The following is a 12,395-nucleotide window of genomic DNA, read 5'->3' on the forward strand; positions in this document are numbered from 1 at the left end:
TACTTAACCCTTGAAAACAAATTAATTTAATTCTTAAATTATTTATGGATATACTTTGTAAGTTATAACTTAAAATTGGACGTCATAATCCACATAAAACATGTTTTTGCTACCTACTATGTCCACATACATGATTAGATGATGAATAGAAAAATTAAATAAATTAATTTTCTCTTTCTCATATAGAAAACCATATACTTACTATGAATAGCAGGGCGAAAAACATGGTCCACTCAATCGACTCAATGCTTATATTCCAAAGTCGACAATTATTGGACTCCCAAACAGTGCGAGAATATTAATGGGGTTGTTTCTAATTTTTCAATTTTGGTAGGCTGATGCTGGGCCAACGTCAATACCAATGTTTGAAGCACACACTCCCATTTTTTCCCCTCATTCAATTTCATTGCATAACTGATAAAAAAACCACTAGTGCAAAAAAAGCTGCTTTAGAGCTTTTCTTTTTATTTTATTTTCTGTGCCGACGACTTGAGAATTTACCCTTCTCTTACGTTATGTCCTAAGTCTATACATACTGTGGCCAACCAAGCTTTGTTTTTTGGTCTTTTGATATGTTTCTTGAGTTGTAGATGCAAAGCAAAATTCATGTTTTTATAAGGAAAAGGGTTCAGTTTTTGGGGGAAGTTGATGAAACCCCCACTTTGATTTTCATCTCCACCTTTGGAATCCATGTTTCTGGGTGGAAAATTGTAGAATAAAGGGGGAATCACAAACCCATTTGTATTCAAGGTTTGATTTGGGTAACATGATCTCTCTGAATTCTGTTTGTCTATTTATTTATTTATAGATTCAGAATTGTTTCTTCTTTTTCTTCTTGAATATTGATTTGTAGCTTAATTTGTTTGGGGGTGTGGTGGGGAATCTTAATAACCCCGAAGAACAAATAACTGACACTGCCATGTTACCTGAAACTTGTGGTTCTAGCTTGTTTCTTGCGTTACCTGATGATGTGTTTGCTATTATATCACGGTCCCTTTCACTAAAGGATATATGTAATCTTAGTAGATGTTGCAAAAGTCTATCTGCACTTGTAGCCTCTGAAAAGATTTGGCTCAGTCAATGTGATGTAGTTGGAATTGTGCCTACAAGGGACCTAGTGGAGTGGAGGGAAGGTGTAGTATCTTATAAGGCGCTTTGTCGCTTCCTTGTTAGAGTAAAGCCATTAATTGGGATTTGGGTTCACCAGAATCCTGAGCTTGGCAATGTAGTCTATGTAATGCCTGGTTTTGTTTCTGTTGTTGGATGTCGAATAATTCCGCAAGAGCTTGGTCCGTTAGGAATCGAGGATGGCCCCATTCTGTGGGCACCAGTGTTTGAAATTATTGGTGATTTTGATGGTTCTACCACGTTTCTTCTTCACGGTCGGGAGAAAGGATGTGACTTTTTATATCCTGGTTTGGTGGAATCCGTGGAGCAGAACTGCAATGTTCTATTGCTTGAGGTTGAGCCTAGAGAAAAAAGGAATGGATGTAAATTGTTGCCTAGTAAGAGCTTTACTCATCATTCTACTGAGGAGATTTCAAGAAAGGTTTGTAGATCAAATAGTGGTTTATCGAGATCACAACAGGTCGCAGGACGGAACGAGGCCGTGGTTCCTTTTAGTCGGTTAGCTTTTGGTGATAGAAGAACGTTGCTTGAGACTGTCACCGGCCAAGTTCGTCTAATGGTTACTGATTCTATACGTGAGCCTCTATTTCCTCGATTGAGGGAGGACGCAGAGAATTTCCAAAAAGATTTGATACTTCTGTTGCAGCGAAGATCGTTGCTTCTTCAGATGTATAAATTTGGTAGTGATGACAGTTGCACAGATTTGAATGAGAGTACTGCGATTTCTGCTGGTCCTATTCAGTTGGAACTTAGTGACATTAGAAAGAGCCTTGACCGTTCTAGTTCTAGTTCTACTTCTCTGAATGGAGATGATGGTCAGACACATGGCAACAATAGGAAAAGTATAGGTGGGTACTTCAGAGCCAGCATTAAGCAAATTCTTCGGAAATCTAGTTCTCTCAATGGTGGTCGAGCAATGTCAAGACTTAATTCTTCTAGCGGTGAGAATAGGCATGCTTTACTTCATGATTTTCTAAATTCAGGGGATACTATAGGGCTGACATTGCATGCAACGAAAATGAAGTTATCAGCTTATCGAGCTTGGCCTAATATGCATGATACACAGTTTGCTCTTTACAAGCTGCCCATGCGGGTTCCTAAGGAGGACCAAGAGTATGCTGGTTTATGGGGAGGAACATTTGGTTGGCCTCCAGGAAGGCCAACTGAAGACAAGCCTGGGAAAGCTCTGTTCTTTCTTTTGCTCTCTTACGAAGAGACAGATGGAAAACGGTCTCTCATTGCAACTAAAATATTGGAAGGCACCCACTACGTTCTGCACCCAAATGGTTCTGCAATGTTCATAGTGAATATTGATGAACCTTCACTTGACCCATTTCCTTGGGATAGTGATGCAGATTCGCATCCTGTCAGTGTGAAGCATGCTTTCATGGGAGAAGGTATTGCAAATGGATATGGTTTTAGATATCCTGGCTCAAAGCCTGGCTCACTTTTTGTTATTGAAAATGGTCTGCTTGCCTTCATATGGAAGGAATCCAGGGTTGTCTTGACCCTGCAAAGACTCAACTTGCAAGATCTTTTGAAGAAAGGTGAACAGGTGCCTGCTTTACCTCCAGTTGCCAACTTTTCATATTTGACCAAATCCTACTCAAATGTGTTTGCGGGGTTCTCAAACACCTCAACGTGTTCATCTTCCTTAAGGTTTGTGTTATATCTTATAGAAGAATGTTTTAATTGATCTTTTTTCCCCAAACTACCCCTTAGCTAATGAATATTGTCCTTCATTTGCTCTATTTATTGCACTCGTGCTGTACTTAATTCATGAACAAGGAAATTCTTTTTTGGTTATTTGGCATTAGAATAACAATGATATTGAGTTCTGTTTTTTTAGTAGCATGAGGGGTAGGGGAAGTGACAGCTAAACAAACAACTCAATTACTGTTGCGCTTTATATACTGCTATGAGTTCCCAGTTGCTATTTATTTTTCAATTGCATCCTGACAAGGCTACAAGCCTACAACTGCTATGAGTCTTGTTTATTGGAGAACTTCTGTCAATTGTTTGACGGCAGAGATTCTAAGGAACTGCTCAGTTCATGGTATCGTGAATTTGATCTTGCATTTTATTGGCTAAACAACTTTCTCTTGATTTATCATGTTCTCGCTTAGTTTCTTTCTATAGGTCAAGTGAATTAAGTATGGCTTGGTAGGTGGTTTATAAATTTAACCTGGCTTTTACTTTGGTAACTTTTGTACATAATTTTCAATTAACTGTTAAATTTCTGTTCACTCTTAGCATATGCACCATGTTAGGTTCAGCTTTGCAGTCTTTTTGTATTCGTTTCTCACTTCACTTGAAATGTATATAGGTAGTAGTTTTATATTTTCTGATTTTGTAGGTGCAGAATAAAATTATGCATTTTACATTCAACATTCTGTCATTGTTCATATAATTTTATGTTAACGTATCGTGTTGAAGGGGAAAAAAAACAAAGAAAATGACCTCTATATGTTCAGGCCAGATAAAGAATATTTTACTTATGGCAAGTTTTGTGAGCCTTTGAAATGAATGAATGTAACATCTTTGTTTTATGAAAGTTTGTTCACTTTTCTTTGAAGCTTGGGATGCATCTAGGATTAGTTCTTACAAACACTAGTTCTAATTCAATAACTGTTGCTTTCTTGTATAATGTTCTGCAAATAATCATCTGTGGCTGCCCCATGTTTCTTTGGCAGGCAAAGGCATATCTAGGTCACTGATGGGACTGGAATAGTTGCAAATACTCAACTATTGTTTCCATGCCAATACGTCATGTAGAGCCGGGGCTAGTTTGCTGCTACTTGTGACTCGAGAGTGTCAGGTTTCAGGTTGTTTCCGAGACGATAAATCCGTTTCTCCGACACAACGAGGGTTATCTCCTTATGTTCGTTACAAGAGATTATTAGGTCATTCCTGTACTTCAGGTAAAGATATATATATGTAGTCTACAAGGGAGAGACATCGTATTTCGAAGATATGGTACAAGTTTTTTCCCCATTAACTTTTGAGCAGTACTTTTTTTCTTTTTATTGCTTTGGGTCTTACATTGACATACTTTTACCAATGAAGAGTTGTAATAAGCATATCTTGTTTGGAACCCACCTTCCCTCTCTTCTATTCCTCTACTTTCTCCGAGAAAGGAAAGCCGGTTGAAGCTGTTGATATCCCATAAAATGAATGTTTTCATGTGTAAACTGGAGTGGGAGGGAACTAAATGATATTAGCAGTTTCCAATTATCCAAGGGTATACCAGGATCTTGGTTGAATATTTTTGCAGCGCAAGTGGTGTTGATATTGTACCGATGTGAAGTAGAGATAGAAGGCAAGGGGAAGAGAAAAGAGATGCTATGTTTGTGATTATTATACATGTATTATTAATAGTAGAACCCTTCAATTTATTAATTAAGTTACTTATCAGAACTATTGTTTTGCTTTACTATTCTACTTGTATGCTTATCATTCTATATGCCTATAAAACCATGATTACATGGCTTATTATGTTGATTCATGCAGGCTTCTTATTTGCCAAGTTTGAAAATCAACAATGAATAGAAATGGAGGGACATTAACATTTTATTTTCATGGTTAAATGCAAAATCCAGTTTTTTTAATGTAATGTATGTAGAGACCAAAGTTGTTTAAGGGGGCTGCATTTACATGCGTTACAACTGAGGGTCATATGAACCAACAATCACTTCTTCTCAATTAGACAATGGAGAATGACAACCCAAAATTCATTAACGAGTGGACTAGAAGTAGAGGATGACACCACAAATGGATAGATAAAAACTAATCTCCAAGTTGGCACAGAGTGGGACAATGTAGTTCTGGAATGCAAGGGACTGCTGTATTGAAGATCCAAAGGAGGATTGATTTGATCAACAAAACTTTTCTCATAATGTTTGATAATGCGCTTCAATGCACTTGAACTCCTGTCTTGTATTTACAATAATGCTCATACCAATCGAGTTATGACTCAATCGGCCGGATTGTGTTTTTCAAAAACAAAACAATAAAATTATAATTAAATCTTAAAAACTGTGAAATTGTAAATTAATACAATACTAAAATTTAATTTTTGCAACTTAAAATTTATAATACTAAAATTATATTTTAAGGTTAAAAATTTCTTTTGACTTCACCGTTGAAGAAGACCATATATTGCACAGTTATTACGTACCTGTTGGCTGTTAATTGCCTAGTTGGGCCTCAGCAAATGGGTAAACAACCCGACAATGAACCCAAACATTAGTAGAATACAAATAAGAAGACACACCAATGATTGTTAAGAAACATCTGCCTAAGGATGATAGCTATAGCCATAAAATGAAATTTCTTTGTGAGTCCCTCATGTTATCACATGTTGTATGTTCAAACCATTCTTTTATAGGTCAAAAGAAGAGATTTCGTAGAACTAATTTTAATATGATTGTGACACTTCTCAGTCGTCGAGTTCGAGTAAAGACCCTTCATTCATTGCCAAAATAACTTGAATTAATTTCCATTTCAATTGTCGTTAAGCATTTCAAACATTAACACATCATAACAACACTTTCACAATGGCTAAAAATAATTTCAAGTCATTTAAAATGATTTAGAAACATTTTAAAACAAGTTCTAGGTGTTTGGAGGTGATCAAGATGAAGTTCAAGTCTTTGAGAGTCAAAACAACTCAAAATAGGAGAGGGACCTCTGTCTGACTCAGTTGTATCAGTATAAGTCGGTACTTGTATCAATAAATCTAGTTGGTACCATTCATTTTTGGCTACTGACTTACTTGTTCGATGCATCTAACCACTTGTACTGAAACACGTTTGTTAGGACCCAAAATGACCCCTAAAGTCGCCTAGTTTGGCTAAAAAAATTACCATTTTATTTCTAAACATCATGAGACATTAAAAACATGTTCTAAACATCATTCAAGCATATTCAAACACATAGTTATTAACATGATCATAACATTTCCAATTTCCAACATCAACATCACTAACTTGGCATGCGAGCAACACTTGAATCATGTCATACACAATACATTAAGGTCATGCATTCCATCATATCTATATAATTACATATTTACACACCTTTATACGTATATAATCATGATTAGGTTACCAATTCATAACATTGTAAATACCAAAACAACAAAAGGGACTCTAAAACTAAGTTTTGACGCTAGGTACATGCCAACTTAAACAAAGCATACAAAAGGTTATACGAACTTGGATAAGGTGAGAAGTGAGTCCTAGATGTTGTTGAACTTCTCGAATCCTCGAGACTTAAATGTTATCTGTGCACAAAAACAAACAAATACGTATGTTGAGCAAAAGAATTAGTGGTGCTAACATGATTTGAAAGCAATGCATATACAAATCAAGTACATAATTTAGTTAACCAAATAATTTATAAGCAAAAGAGCTCAATGGTTCTAACATGATTTGAAAGCAATGCATATACAAATCAAGTGTCAAAATTAGTTATCCAAATGATTTATAAACATGCTCTTATTATTGTCTCATGGTCCATTTCATTACAACTTCATATAATTCATCATTCAATTTAAGTTCTAAATGTCAACTTATCATTATGCCTTCGAGACTTTACATTTTGATATTTAGTATCTATACATGGAAACAAATCATAATATCAATGCTATCTCAATAATTTTTATAAACATATGACATTCTCATATTACTATCTCTATCTCATTTTCATCGATTGAGTAGTTCAACTCATTTTCATAGTATCATCGACCTTTAGGGCTCGTATTAATTTTCATATAATCTTTCACATATTATATTTCAATGCTTTAACATTTGTATACAATTACCCAAATCAACATGAACTATTCAATATCTAGTATCAATTAACATAGCCAATTACATATTACACAATTTATAATCTCTATTAACCGAACGCGGACTCAAGACGAATACACAAATTTAAACCCTAAACACTCCACGTTAAGCACCAAAGTGTTAGTCAGGCAAAGATGCACTAATCCCTTTAACACTCCATAATAATAATCGCATCAAAGTGCTAGTATCAATCGCACCAAAGTGCCAATAACAATCGCACCGAGTGTCAATAAGCTCCCACCAACAATGTATATGGATCCTATGGCATACCAACTATATTCAACTCTATCTGAGATTGATTAATAGGGTATTCACCATTTCAATGTATACAAGTTTACATATCAATTAACAATCACATGAAATTTTTATATCATTTGCATTTCATTATTATGCTTTCATATATCAATCATCTAGTGTATCACATATCCATTTAACATGCTTGCTTTTAACTAATTCTTATATCAATTTCATTCAAACATATTTAGCATTTAATCACATACATTTCATCACTTTTCACTAATTCAACATGTTACAATATACTTACCATTCATGAGACAAAGTATCTTTTTATTACCTTAATTAAATTAATACTTATTAGGCTAAGTGTTGAAATCAAAATCATGAAAGCACAAGCTGAAATGGAGTTTCAAGATTACAACCTTTGTTTTTCCTTTCTCCCTTAATGCTCTAGCATCACCTTTAGCTACATATGATAAATTTGATTATGGAAAGAATATTATTTTCACACATAACACATGGGAACACATCAATAATTCATGAAATGCCATTTATTCATTTTAGTCCCTCTAAGCCTAATGTTTGAAATGTTGTATATTTCGATATTCTTTACCGAATAAAAATCTTACTTTATATTCATTCATTAGGGGCCTCATAATTTCAATCCATAGCATAATTTCCCAACAGCTTTCATTGTATTCAATTTGGTTCCTAATAACATAAAGCTAACTATAAAGCTTAACTTAATTGCAAGCCTAGTCCATTACTTTCCACTATGTTCTAACATGGTTATAACTTAATCTAAACATATCATTCAAGAGTTCATCACTTCCAAGCTTTAATTGTAACACCCTTAACCCGTATCCGACATTGGAACAGGGTTATGGAGCATTACCTGACTTACAACTTAAACAATCATACATTTCATAATCAATTATCAATCAAATCAAAAACCATTCAAATACATCATACAGTGTAATAGCCCGATTTTAAAAAATGTTGAAAACAGTGGTATGAGATCATCAAATTCGGAAAATAAGCTTGTAAATTTTACTATTAATAATTACGAGCCAAATATGATTTTTAAGAGATTTTTGAATTAGTCATTTGTGTTTTATAAAAAATTTATTAAGTCAAGAAATTGAGGAAAAGAGGTATCGAGACCTCGATGTTATAAACCGAGTCGTAAATATTTTTATAAATATTTACGAAGTGTCAATATGGTAGTGTTAAAGTTTCGTCAGAAAATTTTAATGTTTCGGCAGTTAATTAATTAAAAAGGACTGAATTGAAAAGATGCAAAACTTGCTAAAGTGATTAAATAGTTTAACAATTAAATAAGGAAGGGCTAAAAGAGAAAATGGACCAATTTAAGTGGCTGAGATGGCATACCGTTAAAAAATCTAAGATTTTTATGTATTTAAGGACAAAATTGGAATTACAAAAAAATTATGTGGCCAAATTTTATTTTAAGGATTTCAAGACCATTTCTTCTTGAAATTTCGGTGGGAAACAGCCATAGAAGAGGGTTTGGAGTTGGTATTCCATATTTTGGCTTCAAGTAAGTTTAATTCTTGCTTTTTCCTTGAAATTTTTATATTTTTATACTTTTACAATTAGGTCCAACTTAGTATTCTACTAGTTTCTCATTTTGTTGAAAGTTTTGGAAGATACCAATGATAAGTTCATATCATTTTTGTTATTTTATGATGAAACTGAGATGTTAATGGATGTTTAAAGGTGTTTTATTAAAGAATTTTGGATGAAAACATGTTTTAGGGATTCAATTGAAAAGTATTGAAATTATGGATAACTTATGAAATTTCATGGAATCCATGGGCTGTTATTGATATGTATGAGAATTATTAGTCTTGAATCAAGGATTATATTGCAAGAATTTCATTTTCCGAGCCTAGGGATGAAATTGTCATGTATTAAAAGTTTAGGGTCAATTTGGTAATCAATATGTTACACTAAAACAGTTTTGGGCAGCAGTGGTCTAATTTTGAAAAATCACCAAAAATTATGGGAATTGAATTAAAAGATGAATAAAATATGAAATTAAAGCTTATTGGGTCTAGTTTTTCATAGAAGAAATGGTGTAAGCAATGGAATTGAAAATCATTAAATATAATTAATTTTGTGAGACAAGGTCAGAATGATTTCGAGTTCCCCTATTTTGACTTTGGAAAATCATTAAAAATTTTAAAAAAAATTATGGGATAAACTTTATATGTTTAGAATCTTGAATGAGTCTATTTTCAAAAGAAACAAACGAGAATATTATCCAAATTCTGTACAATGAGATAATTAATTTTTAGTGAAGAGGGGTCAGAACTGTCAAACAGTGAAATAGGGGAAACTTTAAAGAATAAACTGTACTTATTGGCTAAACCAAAAATTCTAAAAATTTTATGGTAAGAAGATATGTGAGTCTTGTTTCAGGTAAAATTAACAGATCTTAATTTGGAGCTCTGTAGCTCGAGATATAAATAAATTAGTGACTCTGACTCAGACGGACAACTTGAATTTACATACAAGAAAATAGTGATAGTATGTATAATGTTGTTTGAATGTGTTATACACATTAAGGATGTGGAATGGAGAGGAGGAGGAGGAAAAATTGGGAAATATATGAATGATTTGTGTATAATTGGTCATATGTTTGATTATAAATGATAAACGATGAAATATGGATGATGCTTATATTTGTGCATTATTGGTCATGGTTTAAGCTCATGTGTGAAAATAAAGTTTCATAGTATGTGTGTATGGTATATTCGGTATATGATTTGGCATGAAATAATGTCATGAATGGTTTATCATGTGGTTAGTTCCAAAAAGAGTTATGTTTAAATACACTAGCTTGCAACTATGGTTGAATGATATGTTTATATCTTGTGTGATGTGCATAGGAACAAGTGTGGAAAGATAGTGAAATAGTAAGTTCATATGGCTGAAATTTAATGATTAAATGTTAATTTCATGAATTATATAATGTATGATGAAATATATATTTATTTTTGAAATGAGAATAAAATAAAAATGCGAAAACTGAATAAATGATCAAATTGAGCGGAACGCCGGATTTGAGTACTTTTGATCAAGTGACAAAGTGATAAGTGGTAGCTTTAGCTACAATTATCTGATCAAGTGACAAAGTGATAATTAGTAGCTTTAGCTACACTTATCTGATCAAGTGACAAAGTGATAAGTGGTAGCCTTAGCTACACTTATCTGATCAGGGACAAGTGATAAGTGATCATATGTAAGACCATAGTTATACTATGGCAAAGTGAAAGTGAAGTACTCAATTTTCCGTAACCGTTCCCTAATTTGATTAAGGATGGTAAGTGACAAATGGGCCCAAAAGAATTAAAGCAAATGGATAAGTGGTTGTGTATTTATACCGGGATGATGTTGTTATTTAAGCTAAAGTGATATTTTCATTGCAAAATTGAGAATTTCATAAATGTGTTAATGAATGGTATAATTGATAAACGTTGAATTAAATGGTAAATATGTATTAGTGTTAAACTTAGTGACATTGAATTGTACGTGAATTAAATGAAAATTGCTAGTGATATGTTTAAATTGTGAGCATGAGAAATTGCGAATTGAATGAAATGGAAATGAAGCATTGAATTGCATGAGTATGTATTGGGTCTCGTAGGCCCTATTTATTATGATTATAATATTTTGAGGATATATTGTGAAGAGTTATAAAAGTATGTTAATAATTTTAAAAGTTTTAATTTAGATGAAATTTTATAACTCAATTAAATACGTTTACAAGTGTATGTGTTCTAGTAATGCCTCGTACCTATTCTAGTGTCGGATACGGGTAAGGAGTGTTACATACAGTCCCTAATACGAGCCCTCAAGGCCCCAAATAGACATTAAAAGTGGTTCGGGACTAAACCGAGTACTCAAGAAATTTTTAGAAAAACATTAAAATTTTTCAAAGTGCAGGGGACACACACCCGTGTGGTTAGGCCATGTGTTTCACACGGCCAAGAGACACGCCCGTGTCTCAGGCCGTGTGGGCATTCAAAATGGGGACACACGGTCGTGTCCCAGCCCGTGTCTGACCCCGCGTAACTCACTGACTTGAGTCACATAGCCAACCACACGCCCATGTGCCAGGCCATGTACCCTTCGAAATGGCCTCACACACCCGTGTCCTAAGCCGTGTGCTAGGCCGTGTGAAAAATGGAGGGTATACTGACTTGTGCCACACGGCCAAGCCACACACCTGTGTGCTAGGCTGTGTGAAGCTACTGACTTGATTCCTATAGAAGTATCAGGGGACACACGGCTGTGTCACCTAGCCGTGTGTCACATGGCTAAGAGACACGCCCGTGTCTCTGCCTGTGTGGACAAAATAGGCCATTTTTCAAGCCATATTCCTCACCCACATTGGTACCAACCTATACATATCAATTTTCATATAACCATGGCATAAATAAGCATGATATCCATAAGCACATTCGTATGATCACTTTTAAACATACCAAATATACTTCCAAAGTCTACCTAAATGGTCAATCACATATATGAGACATTGTGCCTAAAACTTAGCATACATACATATCTAAAACACAACCATTTAGTGCCAACACATAATCTCACAAGCAAGACATTCATATAACAACTATACACCACATATCATAAGGTCATTTACACCTTTTTACATATAAACACATATACCATTTTCAAGCCAAATCAATTGGCTAAATACACAACAAAACATATAGGCCACATTAGCCAAAATACCTATACATGCCATTTAACCCAAAATATAAAGTCCAAAGTACCAAAATAAGAGTTTGATAGTGTGATGCGATCTCCGACAACTTCCAAATTGAGCGAGCTTTCGAATCACTATAAAACACGAAAATTAAAACGGAGTAAGCAATTAAGTTTAGTAAGTTTGTATGACTAATAAATACAACTTACCAAATCATCCATAATTTAGGTAAACAAAAATAAAAGCATAGATGCAACTTAATTTGGCCCAAAGCCTATCACACAATCACAATCATGTTAGCCATGTATTTATATTCAAATATAAATCACTTCTCATATTTCACAAATATAACTCATGTAACCTTAAATCATCACTGTAAACGTTGAACCATTTGAAATACTATCGGATACTAGGGTATCTCACACACT

General features: G+C 34.0%; 1 protein-coding gene across 1 annotated transcript; it reads left to right on the plus strand.

Annotated features, from left to right (window-relative positions):
* The first annotated feature begins 240 nt into the window (after positions 1 to 240).
* On the plus strand, positions 241 to 4,633 carry LOC107935800 (F-box protein At5g39450). Its single transcript, XM_016868421.2, has 2 exons — positions 241 to 2,787; positions 3,822 to 4,633. Exons 1-2 carry the CDS (start codon positions 920 to 922, stop codon positions 3,835 to 3,837), a joined length of 1,884 nt encoding a protein of 627 aa, XP_016723910.1. The 5' UTR covers positions 241 to 919; the 3' UTR covers positions 3,838 to 4,633.
* The last annotated feature ends 7,762 nt before the right edge of the window (positions 4,634 to 12,395 follow it).

This window comes from Gossypium hirsutum, chromosome D04 (assembly GCF_007990345.1).
Source record: "Gossypium hirsutum isolate 1008001.06 chromosome D04, Gossypium_hirsutum_v2.1, whole genome shotgun sequence".
Taxonomy (NCBI): Eukaryota; Viridiplantae; Streptophyta; class Magnoliopsida; order Malvales; family Malvaceae; genus Gossypium; species Gossypium hirsutum.